Consider the following 24621-nt stretch of genomic DNA (forward strand, 5'->3'; position numbering starts at 1 on the left):
CTTTATAGTCATCCCCACAGACATGAACACCTAAAGTCACAGAAGGTGGAGGGATAGCTAAGTGAGAGAGGGTGGAGAATGGAGACCCTTCCAGAATGCAGAAGGGGCAAGAGGAGGCTGAGTTGTGCATGGAACTCATAACACTTGGGGAAAAAATAGATATTGTCACGTGGGGCTTCATGTGGCTGATCAGATTAACTAGGGGCATCCTTAAGAAAATAAAGGGAAGATCAGAGTTGGACAACATTTTCCTCAAGCAGAATGAAAGAATGTACTTTATAAATACCTCAAGCCGTAAGAATCCCGTTCTATGAAATGCTTGAGAATTAAAAACAATTGTTTCATTTATGTCACTTAAAATCCATCCTACTTTTTGTTAAGTCTCTAAATATAACGTAATACTTGAGGAGGAAAATAAAAACAGGGATGCATCATAATAAGACTTAATTTTCTTATAAAACTAAATAAGGATGGTAGATTCATTTTTCAAAAATCACTACATTTAAGAGATGAAGAAACATTATCAAAATCACTACCCCTAAAATTCTAAATAAGTAGCCAATTTTTCTATTAATTATTTACTTATATAGAAAATATAGAGACAAGATAATAATTACCTAAAAGCTCCTGGGTTGGTCCTGCCAAGACCAAGAACAAGGGATTCAGTTATTTCCATGCTCTCAGAGCGCATCATTGGAACTATGTGCTTAAACAAGGAAGAAGGGGATGGAATGCCAATAATCTGGGGGGGGAAAAAATACTGTGTTTTTATAGTAGACAAAGTAAACCTACAATCTCATAGCACTAAAAAGAACAAAAATAATTTAACATGTTAAACTATTTTTTGGTCAGGGATAATGAATAGACAGACATAAACATTATACAAGCAGCACTGGAAAAACAAATCAATAAAACTGGCGTAACTCAAGGTGGTTAAATAATTTGCCCAAAGTCACACAGCAGGTTAATTACCAACCCAAGCCTAGAACTCAGTTATCTTGACTCCTACTTGCATGGTCTTCTCCCTGTTCCAGGCTAGCTCCCCCAACATTTTGTGTTCCACATTGCCTTAGGATGTCAGTAATGAGCTAAGGTGGGGAGAACATGGGTTAAAGGACAGGAGATCTGCTCTCTAGTCAGGGCTCCATAACTCCCCTTCGGATTGCAGTGAATTCATTTCCTTTCCCAGGGCCTTACTTTGACTGCTTAGCAAATGAAGCCACATGGTACAGTGGGGAGAGTCCGGAATGTGGAGCCCAAACCCTCAGTTGGTCCTGGGCTCTTGCTGTGAAGCCTTGGGCAAGTCACTTAACCTGGCTTTCATGCCCGAGTGTCAGACAAGGAAATCTCCAGACTTTCATCTGCTACAAGTTCATTACTCTAGGCTCCTAGGACCAGATCATCTGCGTGATCAGAGACGATGCAAAGCACAAATACCAAAAGGAAGGCTGTGATCACCCAACCCAAGATCTAACCCAATACTTTATGGTATGGGAGGCTGTACCGACGGCCTCTTTCTGGAAATGTTGTTGAAGGTGTGATTTTAAAAAACCTCAGTGTTCCCTTTTTGCACCAAGATTCTATAATCTTGTAATATCAATTCTCATCCACTTACCTGGGTATCACCTAAATGTCATCCTTGCCTTTGAGAGGAAACTTCAGTCACCCAGGCAAGATCCTACATTTCTCTCTTCTACCTTTTTAAAATTATACTTACCTTCCAATATTAGAAAACTAAATAAAAACTATATGATGTGCTATAAATATAATTATTTTTTAAAAATCCATAATCATGATCTTAAGAATGGTGGCTTTATTGTGAAAATAAATAAAATGTGTATATGTGATTAATATTTAATTTCTTTCTAAATAAACTTTACTATTCCAAGAAAAACAAAGAATTTGGAAAATATAAAGAAAAGAAAGTGATCACAATCTACTCTTCTGACAAAAAACAACTCTACAATTATTTTATTCAATTCTTCGCTATTATTATGGAGAGATTTCAAATACTTACTTTAGAATCAATGCCATAACCACTGTCAGGAGTAGATGCCAGCGTCTCAGGAGGAGAGCACCTCATGGAACCAGCAGATGGGGAAGAGGATGCACATGTGGCTGCACTGCAGCAAAGAATCAGGTAGTTTCTCCAAAGTCCAATGTAGGAATCGCTGCTTATGGTAGTACTGACTTTTTTAGCATTAATGGGGCTACTAGACAAAGATAAAAAAACAAAAGCAAATTCAACATGATATACAGTCAATAAAATTATAGCCAAAAAATGTCTATTAATGTATTTCAAAATATTTCCCAGTACCTCAATGGGTCTATGATATAATCAGTGGGGTAATTCCTTCAAGTAGTACAGATTATGGCCTACCACATCCTATGTATCCATGCTAATCCATGTATCCCCACAAATGTATACACACAGATTTAAAACAGCAAATATGTTTGAGAGGGATGGCAGTCAGTCAGAAGAAAGGCATGGAGATAGGAAATATTAACGCTATATGAGAGAAACAAGAAGTGGCTAAGGTAACTGAATCTAGAATAAACAGAATAAAAGACTAGAAGGATAAGAAGAGAGCAGCTTAGGAAGGTCTTTAAATGCCAAAGGAAGAACTTTATATTGAAGACTGGAGATAACAAGGCTAACAGCAACAGAGAGGGATGCAACAAGGTTAGACTTAACTAACTAAATCTTTTTTGGGACCTGAGTGAAAGATAGACTGGAAAAATGGGGAAAGAATTAAGATAATGAAACCTAATATGACTATTGTAATATAAAGTGAAGCGTGATTAGATCCTGAATGAACTTGGGCAGTGCCTGTGTGAGTAGAAAAAATGTATACAAGTTGTGCTATAGTTAAACAAATTTTGATAACAGAATGGACATGTAGAACATGGGAGAATAAGGACTAAAGATTGTCATGGGTATTGTGAGCCTACATGACTGCATGGCAATAAGAAGATGATGATCAATTCTAATGGATATGAGAAGGTTTTCTTGTTTGGGAACAGAATAATTTAGGGCAGCAAAAAGGGAATCAGAAAAGTAACAAATTCAAATCTGTTATTCTGTAATTTTGCTTCTAACCCTAGAAGCATCCAAAATAGAAGTTGAATGATGCTATAACAGGAATTATGAAACCAGGGCAAATTTAGAAGGATGAAAAAAGAGGAAGAGAGAAAAAATAAAGAGATAGAAAAGCTATATACACATATAACAGGAATTATGAAACCAGGGCAAATTTAGAAGGATGAAAAAAGAGGAAGAGAGAAAAAAATATAGAGATAGAAAAGCTATATACATGTCTCCTATGCCTCCCTTGTCCATTTTTATTTTAAGTATGTTAAAACACATTATTCTTTGAGAATCCCTATTTTCAGAACTTTTAGAAATGCTTTTTCCTAAAAGTAAAAATTATAATGTATTTATTTAAATTACAATTGAGAAGAACTCACTTTATATCAACCTGAGGAGATAACAACTGAAGTCTTGTGTAGGCAAACATCCAAGCATAGCTCACAGCAGTAGAGCAATATTTTGGAAGATTTTCTTGTTTCATAAAACTTGACAGACTAATTATCCACGGATCCTGTCCCTGGGTCACATGTGCAAATATCCATATATGAGATGGGCTGATCACATCAAACTGGTGGCTGATAGGAGATGAACTCCACTCAGCTAATGTTTGCAAATCTATAGAGCCAGGGCAATACAGTAAAGTTGTCTGTGGAGGAAAAAAAAATTGCATATTTAGAGCTGCCTGAAAGCTTTCTAACATGAACTGGATTTAATACCAATAGGTTCTCAGTCTTGACTCTAAATGTAAATGGATTGCATTTGTCTTTGCTCCTGAAATTACTAAAGAAAATCAAAGATAAAGATGGCAGTTTTCTGCTGTTTTACAAAGTTCTTTCTTTGTGTACAAGAGTAAGTCATCTAAAAGGCCCACATTAATTCTTAAAAATTGGCCTGTTGATATTTGGAATAAATTGCAAAACTAAAGGCTACCTTCAATTCTGTTCAAAAATCATAAGGCAGAGAACACAAATTGGAAAAAGCATAAAGTGAAAGATTAATAAGCACAATATTTAAAAAAATAATATAATAAAATATTTTTCAGATAGGCATTTATAAACAGAATAGATTTTTAAGCAAATATGACATTTTGGAAAAAGGTGTTTTACTAATCATAACTCTATGTGCAAACATAAACACATCTCTTTCCATATTCTTTGAAGCTCCTTCCTCCCAAACCCCCTAAATAATATTCTTGGTCTCTGTAATTTCCAAATAAAGAGCGTCATTTTGTAACCTAAATAAGAAATTAAGTAAAATATACAGAAAGTTCCTTAAGAAATAGATTTGTAGGGGCAGCTAGGTGGCTCAGTGGATAGAGCACCAGCCCTGAATTCAGGAGGACCCAAGTTCAAATCTGGTCTCAGACACTTAACACTTCTTAGCTGTGTGACCATGGGCAAGTCACTTAATCCCAGCCTCAGGGGAAAAAAAAAAAGAAATAGATTTGTATTTTTAAAAGAAAGTACACTTTTTTTTCTCTATCCTATAAACTCGTTTGCATTTCTTTGGAATAAGAGAATTAATTAAGCAATTAATGGTTGAATGATGTCTATAGTAGTTGCTTCATGATTAACAAGACATTTTTATTCTTAATTATTTAAACACAATACCTTGCAAATAAAGTTAGATTCCATTGAATCAACCATGCCACCCACAACCATCATAGGATCCTCATTCTAGACCTGGAAAGGCTCTTTGAGGTCATTTAGGCCAATTACATTGTTTGATAGATGTGGAGCTTGAGGTTCAGGGGAATTAAGTAACTTAGTTGGGTCACACAAGTAATATCAGAGACATGGTCTGAATTCCAGTCTTCTGACTCCAGAGTCTATGTTCTTTACATTATATAGACTACATCAACAATTCAGAAACCATTTCAAACCATGAAAATCAAATATATATTTTATCTATTTATATTATGAATTTGTTTTGGTTTTATAGAGTACAACTTAATGCCTTCTTATTGTTAATTTCTATATACACTTTATAATTTGAAGAGTATATTCATGTACATTATTTCTAAGGTAAAGATATATGCCCTTTGTTTAAGATAATATTCTTTAGCAAAACAACATCAAAGCAAAAAACCCATTCTCATTACCTGATCAGCTCCCGTGAGGTGTATGAAGCTCTCAAGAATGGATGGGCTCAATCTGTCCATCACATCGATGGCCAATTCATCATCACCCTAAAAATAATAAACATAATCTTCTGAAAAATGTAATAGTGCTTATGAAAAACAAACTAAGGTAATCATATAGTAGAATCTAATTAGAATACTATTCACTGTAGAAAGAACAAAATTTATCTGAAATTTCTTAATCTTACCTTAGAAATTTCCAAAAGTGCAAATAAAGCTCGTACTTCTCTAAGGACACTGACAGCTAATCTCCTAGTGGCGGGACGACTACTACAAAGAATGACGAGTGCAAATCCTTCCACCACATGGAATACGTTGGAATATGGGATTCTCTCCAAAGGAAGGGAGTGAGCAGCTCCATTAGACATGTCGTGCTTTAAAAAATTAAAACAATTACTCAAGACTTGCTGATAACAATAAAAACAGAGCACAGAAATTTATAATATAATAATTATGAATGCAAGTATGCCCTATTTTAATAAAATCCAATATGTAGAAATCCAGTTTAATAACAGATAAATGAAAGAATGGCTACTTCTGCTGCAAAAAAAAACATAGCTCCCATTGTCAATAAGTTGAACCACAAGAAACTTTTAAGTTATTACACTGAACTGTGCAGCAGAAAACAAAAGAAAACCTACAGGGAAACAAAGAAAAAGCTAAGTTGCTGGGGAAATAATGTATATTATTTATTATATAGGCTTAAAATGAGTAAAAATTTATAAATTTTTTTTATTATATTGAAAATAAGATTTGGTAAACAAAAACACAGAAAAGCAGAGGCAAAGGGCCCTGGAGTAGGAGCTGCAAAGATTCAGGTTACAGGTTCAGTTTTTGTTATGAAGTAACTAAGTTACATTCAACAAGACACAGCACTACTCTGGCACATGGTTTATCCAGACCTGATGACCTCAAAATTCATTTCCAACTCTATAATTCTTTTATTCCAATCACCCTTACAATCAATCAGTAAACATTAATTGGGCATTTAAAATAAAGGTACAATAAAAACCTCTTTTTTTTTGAGGAAAAAAACATTAAAAGAATAGCTTAGAACAAGTAGTATTAAGGTGCTCCAGCAAAAGATCAACAAGAATTTCTGAGATTCCAAGTATGATTTCTTTCCTGAAAGGAGACCATCTTTTCTGAGCTACCAGAGGCAGGACGGAGAAGTTATGGGAAATGAATTGCACAGAAATGTATGGATCACCTAAGAGTAAGGGAAGCAATCCCAATAAGTTTTTAGGGAACTAAAAATGAATTACTGCTTCAATGGAGCAGGGGGGACCTAGTAATATCATCAAGGTTATGTCAGTGAAGCTCAAGTTCTGAAATATAATATACTATCCCAACCTGGAAATACTTATAATGTAGACAAAATCTGTGTCAGCTAGGGTAAAGTCACTGCCAAAAAGCTGGTCAATACATAATGATTTTTAGTAACTGAAGAAATAGAAGATTTACAATATAATTTAGTGTAAGGAGTAATCACATTGATGAAATTAAGCATCTTTGGAAGCAGAAAAAGAAAAGACAATTTATACTTATGTCCACATATACGTTGGCATTTCTAACAACTTATACTTTTATAATTCAACACCATGATCTCATTATTTATTTATTTCTGCGGGGCCAATTGGGGTTAAGTGACTTGTCCAGGGTCACACAACTAGGAAATGTTAAGTTGTCTGAGCCCACTTTTGAACTCAGGTCCTCCTGATTTTAGGGCTGGTGCTCTAGCCACTGCACCACCTAGCTGCCCCACCACGATTTCATTTTTAAGAGGAAGAAGCAAAGCTATGTTCACAGATTTCTACAGCAGATTTGTTGTTTTTAAGGTTTTACTGAAAGTATAGTACCTGAGAGTCTTGGTTTTTATTGTGCATTTGGGCTGCTTGCTTCCACTGGTTTATTAACTGCACCAACATTTTTACAGCATTGTCAAGAAGTGTAGGATGGACATCCGTAATTTCCCGTACAATGAAATACACAAATCCTGAAAGAACATCTTCCCGCCAATCTGGAAAATCAAGCATTAGTGCCTGCAGAGTATTGAAAGCCAGAGCGCGTAGTTCCTCATCCATATGGATCGTAAGCCTATCAAAAACAAAGGGCCATTAGGATGCTTCACAACTCTCCCAGTATTTAGAGAGGCCTATGCTTGAAAATGCACAATTTTAACTGTTACATAACAAACAATGAGAAACATTAAATGAGGGCTCACTGGGCCCTTTTCCGGGCTCCTCCCATTAGCCTATTAATCTACACATATTTCCACCCATTTAACGCTATTCTTTTCATATAATTATTTCAGCAAGAAGTTTGAACAATCACTTTAGAAGATAAAATATATTTCATTTTGAAAAAAACTATCTTTACAATTAGTCTCAATGTATATTTTGACTAATTTTTCTTATACTTGATAATCACTTTTGTGACAGCTAAATATAAGATGCCGGATGATGAACAAAATGTAAATCATAATAGAATATTATAAAAACAATTCTTGGGAAATGGGAGTGAAAATGTAACTTAATAGATCAGATAGCAAACATAGGATGAAGTAAATAGAGTAAGAACAAAAAGAAATGATAAAAGAAATGAAGGTGAAACAACATAGAAGAAAACCTTCAAGATTAAAGAATCTATGTCTGCATATGATAAGAAGAAGACCTGGTAAAGTATTTTAAAACCATGACAACAATAAAGGGAAATAAATACCATTAAAAAAAACCACAGGACTTTATATAGAATGTAAGGAAGTGAATGATAAACAGGAAAACCACAAAATAAATGGTTGCAGTAAAAGGAATAACCAATAATATATTAACATGCGAACAAGAGATTCATGTCCTGGGTGAGAAGAAATAATTTTGGAGAATTGACTATAATGACACATGCATCAGAGTGAGAAATAGTCTGAATGAATAAGGTAAGTAGGTAGTATTAAAAAGATGCCACAATTACATGCTTGGGAAGCTGGGAAGATGGAGTTATCCACCATGACAGAGAAGAGTTGTGTGGTTTAGGAGAAAGGAGAGATCACATCTTCACCCTGCTGAACTCAGTTCTGGTCTTCACTAAGCCAACCTTCAACTGACAATGAGACTGAAGAGACAAGAGGTGACAGCGCAGCAGCCTTGGCAGCAGCAGTTACCCAAGGACATCGGCAATGACCCAGGGTCAGACCGATGGTCTCTCAAGCCCGGGATTCTCTCTGTCACTCTGTAAGAGAAGACCTTACACTGCCTACTATGACACCAATCGTAATAGTTTCATTCCAGCAGCCTTGGCTCCCCCAACAAACATTAGGGATTGACTGCCCATGACGCTATCAAAATGCTTTTAGGCAACACAATTTCTCAGAGTAACATTTCATAAACGTCCTCCTCCCAGTGTGGCTCAGGAAAGCCTTGAAGATTTATAAGCATTCCTCAGAGACAAAATAAATTCAGATACCACTAAGATAAAATCTACAAGCCATCCCAAACTTGTCATCAGAGCAGAATGTCACCACAGTTAAGTACATCTCAGGAAGTCATTCCTAATCTACTGTATCTGAAAACAATACAGACTTAACTCTTCTTAAGTAAATGAATTAGTAACGGAAAAAAAATGCTCTGAAAATAGTAGGAAACCCTGTGAGGCAAAAAAAAAAAGGTTAATTTTGAGGAGATAAAGTGTGTGCATTTTATCCTCTTGGAGGGTTTTTTTTTTAAATTATGTTTATAATTACATTTTGCTGGGCACAGCGGAAGTTGAGGCTTCTTTGGGGAGAGGGCAAAGTGGGACTATTGGGATAATGGGGATGCTGAAGGTGGAAAGAGTGAATGGGAATGGAAGGAGGCTTGTGGCTTGTGGAATCTGTAAGGCTCATGATATCATGTAAGGCTCAACTTTACCAAAAGCACTATGTCTTTGCTTTAACCTTTCAAGTGTCAGCAAAGAAATGTAAAAAACAACTTACCCTCATGAAAAAAATTTTAGTAAACATTTCTTTCTTGAATTGAATCAAAATGGAGACCACGTAAGGAAATCAGTGATTTACTGTCCCAAGATTCAATTATTTCCCCTTATATGCTTGACAACAAATACTAATATACTCACTCATTTCCACTCAAAACACCTTAGAGTATATACAATGTCTGTGCATGGACATGTACACATGAAGGTGAGGGCAATGAGAGATGCATGAGATGTATGTTCCAGAGGTCAATAAGAGAGGGATAGAGCAAATTCTAAGTGAAGAATATCCTTAGGAAAATAAAGCATTTGAAAGTGGGGACTTCCGAGGCCTTGCCTAATTTTAGAGTCTAAGATTATAAGGGTTCTCGATTACATTTATCTATATGGCAAATATAATAAATGTAACTGATTGAGATCTTAAGAATACTTGCAGTGTATGGGCAAATACAGATAAATATAACTAACTGAGAATACTGCTGATACTGTTCTCAAAGGTTACTGTTAAATATATACTGCACAATTAACTTGGTCACTTTTTTATTCTAACTACACCAAAAAAAAAAAAAAAAAAAAAAAAAAAAAAAAAAAGTATGGTTACTATAGTCTTAATCAAAATTTGGAAATATTTTTGGTGCATAGGGAAGTAATTAAATATGCTATTTTCAGCAAAAAGACATAACTTCTGCTAATGATACCAACAAAAAAGTTCACCAATGGAGAGAAGTGAATATAAGATGTCAAAGCAATAATTGGAGAGGTAAATTTAGTTTAGTATCTGTCCAAATAAACATGATGGTATTCTGGTTATTATACATGTAAAGGGGTAATACAGGGGCATAAGTGCCAAAAAACTTCATGAAGAGTTACAAGATGAAAAAATTAAAAAGCAATGAGGACAGATCCAAATCGCAGTCAATATAACTAAAAATTAGAAAACTGAGATTTGTAGGGGATTCAAGACAAGACATAGAAGTTAAAACGAATGGGAATCACAAGCTTGACAAAGAATTAAGAGAAAAAGTGATAATTAGGATGCTAAGTAAAATATAGGGTTTATAAATTATTTTATTCATTAATTTTGAAGACGAAATTGGTGATTTAAAGTCTAAGTGCAAGCATTAAAATTTCCATAGTAAATAATAGTTTTATTTCATTTACCTTGCTAACAATTCAATGAGGTCCGTTCTGCTCATACCATCTGGAATCAATCTTGGGATAGCAGCAATACATGTTCTAAACAAATCAATTTTTGGTTTTCTCTCACCCCTGAAAAATAAATGATATTAAGTGCAAATTGCTAGTGAAATTAGTGTTTAAATTTTTCTTCTGATAACACACAGAAAAGAAATAGTATAGAGCAATAAAATAATTCATTACATACGTGATCATATCTTCAGGCTCCTTATTAGACATTTGTATACTAGTCATACACATTGGTCTTCCAACTTCTTTGTCTAAATGTCTAAGTATGCTGTCTAATGCTTTTCTTACTTGAGGGTAGTATATGGACATTCCTGAAAAAGAAATAGAACACTACTTTTTCTTACATTTTTTTTTACCTTTATGATTTATTTTACCATTTCAAGTTAAATATTAATGAATCATGGCTATCAAATACTATTGTTAATATTTTGACAATTTTGCAGCTGAAACATATGATAAAATAATACAAATGACTGTCTATAAATTAACTACAACAAGTTTTTTTTTTGTTTTTTGTTAAGGAGTTAAGTGACCTGCCTAAGGGGTCACACAGCTTAGGAGGTGTTAAGTATCTGAGACCACATTTGAACTCAGGTGTCCTGACTTCAGGGCTGGCACTCTGTCCACTGCACTATCTAGCTGCCCCTACAACAAACTTTTAATACCAGGCTTGTTTCTTCTGACCCTCAGAAGAATTCTATCATCCAGTATTAAAATTTCTTAATCAGTTTTAATACTGGCAAAAGATACTACTGCTACCAACCATTTTACTACTATTACTTTCAAGATTACTAACTTATTCTAATTATTTTGTTGACACTTTACTTATACTGAGAGCAATTAGTCTGTATAACTACAGCTACTGTTTTGTCCTTGAAGCTCAAGTCCTGACCATTGGTCTATAGCTTTTGGTAAGCCTACTAGAAAGGTATATTTAAAAATATAAGTGCTATTAATTCCTAGCAAAGAATTAAGCAAGGAAGACAGAATGGAGAAATTAGGGTCCTAAATTATGTCTTATTGTGGCTTTATTTTTTGTTTGAGAGGAAATACCAGAATGTCAGATGAATCTATTTTCAAAGATAAATGCAAAAACTCATTATAAAAACACATTTTCTCCCATGACATGTCACTTTGGATTACTTATATCTCTGTTCTATTATAGACTTGACAATAAACAAGAATTGACAATACAAATAAAAAAAAAAAAACTTCTTTATTTGACATTTTGATTGCCTAGATCATAACATTCCTTCATTGTTAAGAGTTAAGGGAAAAGTCACTGCATGAACATTACTAAACAAATTACATAGTCTGGGAAAAACAAACAGTTCACAAAATAGTCCTTTAATCTCTCAACATACTTTCTCAAAGAAAGGTTTAAAAGAACAAGCTGTTAACATTAATTTCATAAGATGTGCCATAGCTCTTTACCTCAACCAGAAAATCAAAAGACATTTAACTAATATCATTGCCTATGTGTCAAGGACTGTGCTGTTTCAGAAAGGAAAGAAATCAAACATTCTCATCCTTTAAGATCATATAATCAATGTAGGGAAAATAAATCATGAAAGAACAACTATGAAACAAATCAGAAAATAAGGGCAAAGGAGAAGTCCATATAAAATATTATGCAAAAAGCTGAGCCTGGAGGGGAAGAGAAGAGTTTTGATTTACTAAAAATGGGGAAAGAATATTCTGAAAATAGCAAATAGCATACATCGCAAGAAAAGGAAGAGGGATCCATTCTGAATATGGGGAATGATGAGAACAAAGAGACAGAGAGGAAAGGGCAGGATGCAAAGATATGGTCACAAGAACAGCCTGGCTGGAATGTAGGCTCATAAAGGAGAGACAGGCTAGAAAAGGACATAAAAGCTAATAATACCCACTGGAGGTCTGAGCAGAGTGAGATGATCAGAACAAGGCAGAGTGAAGAGCTATAATCAGCTAACCGTAAAGAGGTAAGAAAAGATGAAGATCAAAAAGAGACAGGATAAAGAAAACCATATAAGAAGGAGGATATAGTCCAGTAATAACATTAACAGATCAGATGATATTAATAACTCTTCAGGGGAAAAGAAAGATGTTTCAGATGGAATGCAACTATAAGAATTATCATTCTAACCGAATTTATATGAAAATCTTTGCAAAAATATATCTATATAGAATATATCTATATCTCTCTATCTCTCTATCTCTCTATCTATCTATCTATCTATCTATCTATCTATCTATATAGGTTTGGCTCTCTGCTACATGCTTAAATATTCTGTTTATTTAAATTACTTTGCTGCAATTCAAAATGTCCTCTTTTTTAGTTTGGTAAATATAAAGAGAGATATGTGAATTATGTCTCTGAAAATGTTTGCCCAGGGCATGACTTGAACCTAAGTTTATCTTTCAAGCATTAGAATTGGAGAAGTAAAAGAAGAATGGGATTAAAAAAAAAAAACATTAGAGACAACATTAATTAATTTGCCAAGAAAAATCCCATTCCCAATAATGCTAATTAAATGTACTAAATTTTACTTGATCAAGGAATCTGAAATCAAAGAACTTTAAAACAGCAAAATGAACCTAATCTAGAGACTATATGGAGCTTGTATCAGAAACATTAATAAAATCTTGTGGAGAACTTTAAGTTTCTCAAGGGACAATCTATGTTTTTCTAATCTATGTTTTAAATCTACTTTTACTTTTCCAAAAGTCTGAATCTAATGGTAGGCAGGAAATAAACAGCTCATTTTTCTTTAAAGATTGTGCAGTATAATCTGATACTCCCAAGTAATAATCAGTCAAATTACAAACTAAAATCTGGGAACAACAACAATGAAAACATAAAATTATTTTCTTAAAACTTTCTCCTGGATCAAAAATAATGAAATATAATAATATTTATTTCAAAATAAATTTATCCAGTATAGGGAAAGGATAGATTTAGATTCAGTAGCAGTGGGTATACAGGACAAAGATCATCAACTCCATCCAGCCTTAAACAGTGAAGTTCTAGAAAGTTACAGAAACTGTTCTTCTGTTTAATTTGTTAAAAATAAAATGTAAAGACATGTGAGTAGTGGCTTTGAATAGATGTTCACTCAGGGCATGACCTGAACCTAAGTGTTTCTTTCAAGAATCCACGTTTCAGTGAGTCTGAACTAAGTCATTTAACCTCTACTCTCTGTCAAACAAATCCTAAAAGTATAAAGCAGGTAAATTAAATTGGACAATTTTCTTTATGCATAAAAATAATAATAACTAAAAATAGCAGCAGGTATAGATGGGAAAAAAAGTGATCTGGAAAGAAAAGGTATTTTAGAGGAAGACATGCTTTCTTATAACCATTCAACTATGTGGATGAGTTCTGCATTTGCAAATCAGAGTATGGAAAAATTTTTTTAAAGTGCTGGGCTGGAAATCAGGAAACCTGAATTCCACTCACTGCTTAATCAATAATACATGAGTGGGCTAAGAAAAGTCCATTTCCTTACATAGAAAATTAAGGCAAAAGAGGAGTTTGGTTCTTCCCTTAGATGTGGGGCTCAAAAGAAGAGAGAAGCTGAAAATATGGAAATAAGACAAGGAAAACCTGTTGCTGAATTCTTCTTGAGGACAGCTTCATTACTGTTAATGAGATTATACATAGGAATAATGTAAGATTGGGAAAATGTGTGAAAGTAGGTGAAATATATCTTTTAAAAAAATTATTTGCTCATTTGGAACTATGTCCAAAAGTCTATCAAACTGTGCATACCCTTTGATCCAGCAGGGTTACTACTAGGTCTATATTCCAAAGAGATATTAAAGAAGGGAAAGGGACCTATACGTGCAGAAATGTTTGTAGCAGCCCTTCTTATAGATGCAAGAAACTGAAAATTGAGTGAATGCCCATCTGATGCAGAATAGCTAATTTACATATGTATGTATGCAACGTATATATATGAATGTAATGGAATATTATTGTTCTATAAGAAATGATGAGCAGGCTGATTTCAGAAAAGCCTGGAAATACTTACATAAACTGATAATGAGTGAAATGAGCAGAACCAAGAGGACATTGTACAGAATAACAAAAAGATTATGTGATGATCAACTATGATAGACTTGGCTCTTCTCAACAGTGTGGTGATAGACTTGGGATGGAACATGCCATCAGCATAAAGAAAGAGAACAATGGAGACTGAGCATGGATCGCAGAATAATAGTTTCACCTTTTTATTTGGTTAGTTTGTTTTTTTCTTTCTCATAATTCTTTCTCTTTTAGTCTGACTTTTCTTGCACATGACAAATATGGAAATATGTTTAAAAAACTGCACAAGTTTAACATATATCAGATTACTTTCTGTTTTGGGAAGAGGAGGTAAGGGAGGAAGGGAGAAAAATTTAGAACTTACAAAAATGAATATTGAAAACTCTATGTTTTAGAAAAATAAAATATTGAAAAAAGTTATATGCTCTAATTCAATAGCTATTTGAAATGACATATAATGAGCAACTGCTCATTATTTCAATTATATATAATTGGATTTATAATTACAGTTATAAAAAGTTATAATTAAAACTATTTTAGATATATTCTAAAAAAGTAGAAGCATTAAAATCAATTCAATTCACCATTACACAAACATAAACACTAACCTATGACTTTTGCTTCTTCATCTGTCAAAGTTTTATTAAGAAAAATTTTCTTTACACGAAGAGTGTTTCCTGAGGGAAGAATGACTCCTGTTGTTGGCATTGGTGGCTCACCATCTTTCTGCTGCAAACTGTCTGCTATCACAAGGAAGACTCTGAGACCAATGTTCATCCTCTTCAAAAAAAAAAAAAAAAAAAAAAAAAAAAGAGGTTCAAAATGAAGAAATTAGAGTTTATACTATCATCATGAGATTTTCTACTGATTAACATTAATTTTGTAAAAATAATATTAAATTTATCCAAAAAATACAGTACATATGAGATCAAGGAAAACCTTTCTGTTTACCTTTTATAGTCAGTCTAGGAAACTAATTCTGAGGACAAAGTATAAACCAGAAAGTATTTCTGAGGTATAAAAGGTACCTATTGCCATTCTACCATGTTTTATATGGGATCATGAGATGATGGGAGGGAAAGGCTCATCAGAGAAAAGGATTGTAGCTCATTCTATCCTTTATTTTCTGGCTTTGGACTATTGAGAAAATACCATAAACAAGGAAGTATCCAATAAGATTTGGCAGAAAATGTTGTCTGCTTTCAGTAAAAATTGCTCGTTTCCAACATAGGTCAGGTTATTACTACTGTTAAATTATATGGATAAGAAAAAGAAAAGTTGAGACCTGATATCTCTGGCAGGGGTAGAAAGTCACAAAGTAACCTTGGTATGAAAAATTGTCACATTTAACTTTGGAAGTAAAGTTGTTACTGAATGTATAGACTAGGCAGCTCGGCCACCTTCCTAAAACCATGAATGCTAATTTTAACTTCCTCTTATAACAAAGTACACATAACCTTTCTTCCTTGACGTAATATTTTATCTCACCTGTTTTATAAGTGAAACTAAAATCTATTTTCAAAATATTTCACTTATTAGTTTTTCAGTGAAATAAAATAATTTTAAACAAGACAACAGAGAATTTAAAAAAACATCCATTTCAAGAACTTAATTATAATTTACAGATTACAAATATACTCTGACCACTTTGAGCCACAAAATATTGGAGGAAAAAATAACAAACGTAAAAAGGCACTAAGTTTTATCATTTCCTTAAATAATTATTGCTCATTATGAGTCACTGCAAAACTGCAATGTCCATATCCATTTTTTTTCCTTTATGTCTACCATTTCAAATGCTTTCTATATCCCAAGAATGTTAATCTTATTAACCAGATCTTTCCACAGCTACTGGCTCTACTTGTGTCTCCTTTAAATCTCTTCCCACCCAATAACATTAAAATTACTAGTTTCTTTACTTCAAGGCAGGGAGAGGGGAAGGAAAGCTTCTATTAATAATTACACACACACACACACACACAAAATTAGTCCAAAAAAAATTCAATAGTTACACATTCTAAAATGTGTAAATAAATTGCCTTCATCCTCATTATTTCACAATTCTTATTTCTGCACAAAGTAGAATCTGAAAAATCTCATCTGTAAATGGAAATCATTCCTTCAATGCAGATCCTCTACTGAGTATCCACATAAGTTACAAACACGTCAGCTTGCTCAGCTATCTTCCAATCTTTGTTTTCTTTAAGTGCCATTTCTACTTTTTCATACAATACACCAATAATTAGCAAGTTGATAGAATCAAATGTAGCAGGCACATTGTTATTGATGTAGATGACAATTACAAAAGCATGAAAAAAAACTTTTCCATTTTTCCATCTATTTTTTTTCTTCTTTTTACTGTAAATGTTCTTGCTAAAATTGCAGGCTAATTAAGTCTTTTACCAGACTTTGGTCAGACTGCCCCTCCACCAATTCTATTTCAAGCGAGAATATTATTATTTTTCACCATCCTTTTCCATATAATTTTATAAGTGAGTCTATGACTGCTGTAATTCTCTTCTTGTCAAAGAGTTTACGTATCTGCTCCTTTACTATAAATAAATAACTGCATTAACTGCTTGTTGCCTGATTGAGACAATTTCTAGGGTCTTTTGGCCTCTTTTTTATGGCAATGGAATGATTTCAGTTAATCCAATCATCTTTAAGAAATAGTCCCCATATCTGTTATTTAGCTTTTTTGTTGTTTTTTTAAAAAGCCATTCTTATCACTTGTCAATGACTAACCCTGCCTCAATAGAACCCTCCTTTATAATAAAAGACTACAAGCTAAGTAAAATAAATCCACACAATGATAAAGTCTGACAAAATATGCCTCTTTTCATAGCGATATTCACACCTCTCTTGAGACATACACAGATTAGAATTATCATGCCTTTCAGAGTAATTTTCTTTTACGTGATTATAGTCATTGTACATGTTTTTTTCTCTTCACTCTTTATCAGTTCATGTGAGACTTGCCATATCTCTGAATGCTTAATTATTTAACTTGTACAGAACTATATTAATATGATTCCTTTAAGCCACAATTTTTATCAATCTCCAGGTGCAGTAAAATGCATTTAATTCCAACTCTTTTCCAAGTTGAATCAATTCAGATTCACAAACAACTGCATTAGTGAATGATCTACATTTATCATTGTTTTTCCTCTTCATTTTTTTCTGAAAAGTGTGGGTAAACAGATCAATCTGATGATGTTTTATTTAATAGGAAAGCCTATCTTTTTTTCCCCCATTACTTGGTTCTGTTCTTTGCACTAACAAGACAGGTGGTTCAGAATGACTACTTCATTAGGAAGTCAGTTCTTTGGTAAAAATACAGTCAATTTCTTTTTTAGAATGTTTTCTGGTGCTTGCCATGCCTTATGTTTTCCAACTCTCTTCTTTATTAAGTATTATTATGGTATGCAGGCATGAGATGTTTATTATAGTTTCTTAATCTCAAGACATTTTTTAATATGTTTTTAAGACATCCTCCTTTATGTTCATTTTTTCACCATCAATATTTTGGTAGATCTTATTGAGCCTGTGAAATTTCTCTATTGCCTCAACCTTTACAAGAGCTGTTGCCACATAAGCCACAATAACCTTCAGGGGGTCGCCTTTTTACAAATAATTACACTGTTCCATACCTACCCAACTTCCTTGTTTTCTGGTTCCAAGAGAATGTTCCAGAATCTGTTTGACCCTTTGGCTGTTTAATATTTTCGTTAATTTTTCAAACTAAAGTCCAGTGGCATCTTCATCAATTTTATAGGGAATCCCATGCTGAGAAGGATCATAGAGTCAGGATCCAAAAGGATCTTGACAGGTTACAGCACTGGGCTAAATCTAGTAAGGTTAAATTCAACAGAGATAAAAAATCTCAAACTTCAGTTCAAAAAATCAATTTCATAAGTACAGGATAGGGAGGCATAGTTCAATAATTTGTGTGATAAAGATATGGCGTAAAATCTAATTCATCATTAAGTAATATTATAATGTGGTTGACAAAAAAGCTAAATTAATCTTGGATTGAATTAAGGGAGGCATAGACCTAAGAGAAGAATTCAGAGCTATTAGAACTTCAATTTGCTGTCCTTATTAGCCCTTATCCACATTCACTTCTGGCAGCCAGTTTCAGATGTACAATTATAAGCTGAAGATGTTGAGAAGAGAGCAATCAGACTGGCAAAAGACCTTGAGGATGTTTAATTTGAAGGACAAAAGATAAAGGGGCAATATGATACATATCTTCAAATATTTAAAAGCCTTTCAGGTAGAAGCAACATTGCTAATTGAGAGTAGAAAAAGTAGTAGAAAAAGAGTAGAATAGAGTAGAAAAAAAGAGCAAGAGCACAAATATAAATTGTAAAGAGTTGGTAGAATCCTTCTATCGGAAGATCTTTGAGGTGAGGCTGAATACTTATTAGGTGTGGTAGTGATTTCTTTGGAGATGGGTTGGATTACTTAGCCAAGAGCATCTCTTCCAATTCTCAAAATCTGTGATTCTATATTTCAGTTACACAGGAAATATCAAGTCTGAAATAATGCCATTTCTAAACTCATATATTAACTCATTAGTGGGCAAATTTCTGACATTCAGGGTACCAGCAGTGAAATTAATTTTGATAGTCAACCTAAAAATGGTGACTCTTTACACTCTATACCTCCTTTTCCAGCACTTTGCCACTGTCATTGCAGAACTGAAGGAGACTCCAAGGATTTGGTCATTTTGCAATTTTCTTTGTTTCACTGGAAGTTAATGTTGACCTAGTGATCATATTTAGCAAGGCTCCAAATTCAAAAACATGTAGTCTGTTGTTGTTATTCAAAGTTATTTCTGGCATGGCAGGATTTGCCATAAGTCTGTACCTTGCCAGTTGGTCTTAGGAATCCAGGGTTGGCTACATACTACAATGAAACATTAGAATATGATATCTGCTAAGGATATATCAAAGACTTCTGCTATACTTTATATATCAATGTTTCTTAAGTGGGAAGTATAAATCTACGATAAAACATGAGGAAATGAAAAGCAAATTAATTGGCAGATATTACAGAATCTTGGAATATACTGAGGCACATTAGAATGGTAGATACAAGGAAAAAATACATAGTAATTAGATGAATTTTCCCTTGAGAGTGACACACAAATATTATTTCTGTCAATCCCGAACTGGTCACTTCCAGCTTCTTCACTCTATATTACTCCCAGATGTCTTCTGGAGAGGGATAGGTAGTTATCAGCAATGATTATCCTTTCACTGTAGAAGTACAGGTCATTTTTATCCCATTTCATTCCTTGTCAAAATAGTCAAAGGATAATCTACACTATATTTTGGGGAAGGAATGGAAAAGGAAAAAAAAGATTTTTTTTCCCTAGATAAGGGATAACATATAGCTAAAGGGTAAATATGATATGCCTAAATAGTTTGAGAACCAATCATTCATGTTTTTCAGATTTCTAGTCAACAGCTTAATTTGTTTGTGTTTTTGTAAGCAAAATTTTAAGTGTTTCTTTTAAGAAGGATATTAAAAGTTTAAAAAGTATATAGACAAAATTGCAAAGACATCAGATTCTTTTACCTCTGGATTAATGGTGAAGGTTTTAGTAGATTTTCCAACACTGAGAAGATCAAATATTATTTCTTTCATTGCAAAATCCAAACGTTCCTAAAAGAAACATACTTTTATTATGTTTCACTAAGGATATACTAACAAAAATACAAATCCATAAACAATGATTAATTTTGAATTGGCTAAGCACAAATTACTATGCTAGATGCCATAAAGGATAAACATTCTAGAACACACACACAAGTTCCCTGTTCTAAAAAAGATTATAAGCTATTCAAAAACAAAAGACTAAACATTAAAAGTCAAATAATAACAATGCAAGCAGTGTCATAAATTAAAGGTAAAATTAAAATTACAAACTGTGTATTTTTAGTGCAGAACAGAGAACCTTCCTTGTATTATAGACTGCAATGGAAAGGTTTTATGAATTTAAACTGCGTCTTAAAAAGTAGGTTTTAGAGAAGCAGACAACAAGGACACAGGAAAATGGCATTAGAAAAGACTAATTTTGGTAGAGTAAAAGGCCAATTTAATGAAAGCACAGAATCACACAAAAGAACAGTGAGAAATAAGGCCAGAAGAGAAAGTTAGGTCAGATAATATAAAGTCTTGAATGGCAAGGAAAGGAGTTTGGACTTCTATGGAATGTGAAGTAGTGATATATGCTGTGTTTTAAGACAATCTGACAGCAGTGGCTAGAATGGATTAGAATAGAGGATCAATGAGAGAACCACCAATTAGAAACATATTACAATAGGTTGGAGGTGAAATAATGAAAAGAGAGAAAAGGAAGAGATGTACACACAAAAAAGGTATATTCCAAAATGTAAGTGGGGGGCAGGGGAGATACTGCATATAATATTTAATGTTATTGAAAACAATTACAACATAACCTCATCATTTTTGTTCTCTAATGATTAAAAATAACTATCATTCTGTCAAGTTCAAAATAATTTCATTTGAAAACATTCATATTTTCATATGTTTAGAACCATAAATTGGTACTAAAAAAGGTAATTGCATACTCTGGAATGAGAGTATTAAATACATATTTGTTCTGTATCCCCCAGTCAAAGATTTAGACAAAACAAATCACAATAGCATTAAGCTATATTACTATATTTCATGGATTTTATTCAATATAATTATTCATCAATAATATTCATTTTGTCTAGATTTTTGAAATGTTAACTATGAAAGAACTATTTTTTATTGTTTGTTACTTAGAAAACAAATATAAACGTACTATTCTATGGTGAGCTTACCTGAGCAATGAATTGGATAATCTTGACAAATATGTTAAGTGGCGTATCACGAGGGACTACGCTACGGGAGCCTTTTGGGAAAAGTGCTGATACTATGCTCATAAGACGACTACAGGAAAAAAGAATTTACAAATGAGATGAAAAGCTGCTATTGCAAAGGTATAATAAATATCTTTTTTTTACATAATTCTTTAAACTTCTTTTCTTAGTAGTAAAAGGCTTTTTCTTATTCATCATTATCATCATGGTCCTTAAGATTCATTTATAGGTCTTTAAGGTTTGCACAGTGCTTTTAATACTTTATTTCATTTGATTCTCAAAAAACATTGTGATAAGAGAAGCTAAGATAAAGTTATTTGCTCAAGATCACAAAATTAGAAAGTTTCTGAAGCATATACAAATTTTGGTCTTCACCTATCTATTATTTGAAACCTATTAAAGTAATTTTATTAAATGAGGTAATTTATTAAATGTTAACATTAATAATTGGTACTCACCTCTGAGTTACAGTGTTGCTTTCACATTTGATTCTAATTACATAAACCCACAATAGTCTATATAGAGATTCCAGTGCAACTCGGGACATTTTGGGATCTTTATTCTGTTAAAAAAGAAAAAACAAGACCAAGTATTATTTCTTCCAAAATTTGTGCTCTTAAAAATAATTAAAACCTTTTAATTCCAAAATATTTGCTCAATAATTATTTACAAAATTAAATTCCCGATTTTCCCATCAAAAGTATTTTTAAATGATTTCAAGCACAAACAGTAAATCAATTATTATTCATATTTGGGAAAGCCATTTTGAGTAATTTCAAAATAAAGTCATTCAACTAGTCATTTAGAAAAAATATGAACAGCTAAGGGTGATTGATCATGGCTTTGCCCAGGGCAATGAAATTAAAAGTAACCAAAATTAACTATTTAGAACTAAGTGATCGGAACAGTTAATTGAAAATGAGAAGCTACTAGATAGTTGAGATTGTTATTAACACCCCTATATGAGTCTATTAGTACCCAATACTCAAAGGTAATTATGATCTCATCAATGCAAATATTTTCTCTATTGATATAGCTTACAACCCAACCATGTCTGCCTGTTTTGTGTGACTAGCCCAAATCTCCTAAGGTTGCTACTGAGTGTGTTAGCAGTATTCTTCTCATTCTCCCTTTAAAAAAAGTTTTATTTCAGATGCAAGGGTAGGAACAGGTCAAGAGATAGTCCTTTATGTTTTTACTCAACTGTGGCAACTGAATCTCTTCTATATCAAAGGAAAATAAAGCAAAGACATTCAAAATGGCAACTTTGTCAATGTATTATATTCTGCCTTGGGTAGCCTCTAATCTACCACCACCATCTTTTTTTTTTTTTTGCTCATTTATTTGATTTGAATCATTTATAATTGTTTCCACTTAACCATTTTTTGGATAAGGTTCAGCCTGTATTTAATATACACCATGAACCTTCTAATCTCCTCCATAAATTGTTTTTGGGTGAAGTGAAAGAATATTGCCCTTAAAAAGATTGGCTTTTGTTTCAGGGAGAAGCACGGAAGTCTTTAAAATGACTATAATTTCCTAAATAAGCAAGTCCACTCTTCTTGGTGAATTTCAGTCCATATATTATCCATTTATTTTCTACTTGTAATATATATCTAAGACAAAACACATATACATATGTACATTCTATCTATCTACACACATATACAACATGCATATATATGCTAATGTGAATGAGTCCTATATTGCTGTCTACTTGCAATGTCTGTTCAACACAAACACACACGTATACATAATATATGTATATGCACATATATGTATGTATGTTATGTTGATAAATGTGAATGAATCCTATAGGTTGTCCATCCAAATGAGGAAGAGGCATTCTTCATTCACTTGGTTTTTACTGTGAATAGTCTGGCTAAGTTCTTATTATGTATTTCATTTAGAAAGTTCTGCAATGTTAATGAATCATGAAATCAACACAATGTAATCCACAAACAAAAGCATGTGAAGGACCTCACCAGCTTGAAAGAATCCATCCCTCAACTTGTATTCTGTGCTGTATCTCCACCATGACAGCAGTGAACATCTCTTTTATGCCTTGCTTGGTATTAATGATCAGAGAATAGTTGAACAAGGTGACCTATGTTGTCACATCTTCAAAAAATCTCATATAATTCTGACATATGCAAGATAGATAGCTTGTTGGAATAAAGATTTTCAAAGTAGCTCTATTGTATCAAATGCATTATTACAATAATAAGCAATAAGCACAGTTAGAAGAGCCCACTGTTTTATAATGTTTGATTGTGGAATACCACTGTCAAAGCCTATCTACTTTATCCTAATGATTCCCTTGACAAGAATGCTCTTAGTGAAGGTGGAATAGTCTAATAAAAATTTTATACATAGGAGATTAAGTATATGGGTTGGCCATTATGGATAATTGCCCTTTTTTGATAATCACCTTTGAAATCTACTACTCCAGAGATATTTATGGGATCTGTCATTATTCTTAAAATTGTCTTCAGCACAGATCCTCTTTCATGTACACTTGGTCTTGCTTTTGACTTCTTCAAACCAAACAATTTTTTATTCTCCGGTGCCACATTCACTTTCTCTATTAATTTAAGAGAGATTGTGATAAGTGGAAGCTCTACTATCTTTTATGTTGAAATATTTCTCATAAAAAAGTGACCAAAAAGTTTGAACAGAGTTCTCAAAAGAAGATATAAAAACTGTTAACCACCATAAGATAAATCTAAATTACTAATGCAAACCAACAATTAACATCCATAAAATTGGCATTAATGCTGTTAGATCACTAATTTTCAATTTCATTTTATACTGACTGCTTGCCTATTTCCAACAAATACACCCATGTTTTTTTCTCATCTGCAAAAAAACCACTTATTTGATCAATCCCTGTCTGCTAATGATCATCCTATTTCCCTCCTTTTGAAGATCATCAACAACTCAAATTTGATTCAGTCAATAGAGACCCCTGGGACTTAACTATTGTCAATTCTATTTTTGTAACATCTCTAGCTTATGTCCCTTCCTCTGAAAATGCAACCATACTACTACAGGCCACTGTTACCTCAACACCTGGATTATTGCAATAGGCAGCTCACTGATCTTCCTGACTTCTCACTCTCTCCTCCATTCAACTGTCAAAATGATCTTCCTAAAACACAGGTTTGATCATGTCACCTGCTCCTCATTAAAAGAGTGGTTCCCTAATACCTCCAGGATCAAATCTCACATCTTGTTTGGCCATTAAAGCTCTTCACAATCTGATCCCTTATTACCTTTCAGTCTACCTTACTCCCTTATCCACACTGTC

General features: G+C 33.2%; 1 protein-coding gene across 6 annotated transcripts in view; it reads right to left on the bottom strand.

Annotated features, from left to right (window-relative positions):
• Positions 1-24621, bottom strand: part of FRYL (FRY like transcription coactivator) — a 190615-nt gene that overhangs the window by 84931 nt on the left and 81063 nt on the right. For 5 of the 6 annotated variants that reach the window (XM_074276873.1, XM_074276871.1, XM_074276870.1 and 2 more), the window contains 12 exons: positions 21770-21873; positions 21273-21381; positions 20017-20103; positions 15039-15210; positions 10579-10711; positions 10356-10463; positions 7091-7328; positions 5420-5605; positions 5193-5279; positions 3469-3737; positions 2018-2213; positions 618-742 (listed from right to left, as the gene is read on the bottom strand). In XM_074276873.1, the coding sequence (XP_074132974.1) occupies positions 618-742; positions 2018-2213; positions 3469-3737; positions 5193-5279; positions 5420-5605; positions 7091-7328; positions 10356-10463; positions 10579-10711; positions 15039-15210; positions 20017-20103; positions 21273-21381; positions 21770-21873 (1814 nt within the window). The remainder of the gene's footprint in view (positions 1-617; positions 743-2017; positions 2214-3468; positions 3738-5192; positions 5280-5419; positions 5606-7090; positions 7329-10355; positions 10464-10578; positions 10712-15038; positions 15211-20016; positions 20104-21272; positions 21382-21769; positions 21874-24621) is intronic. The other variant, XM_074276869.1, reaches the window with a different exon arrangement.

The sequence above is a fragment of the Sminthopsis crassicaudata genome, chromosome 6 (assembly GCF_048593235.1).
Source record: "Sminthopsis crassicaudata isolate SCR6 chromosome 6, ASM4859323v1, whole genome shotgun sequence".
Classification (NCBI taxonomy): Eukaryota; Metazoa; Chordata; class Mammalia; order Dasyuromorphia; family Dasyuridae; genus Sminthopsis; species Sminthopsis crassicaudata.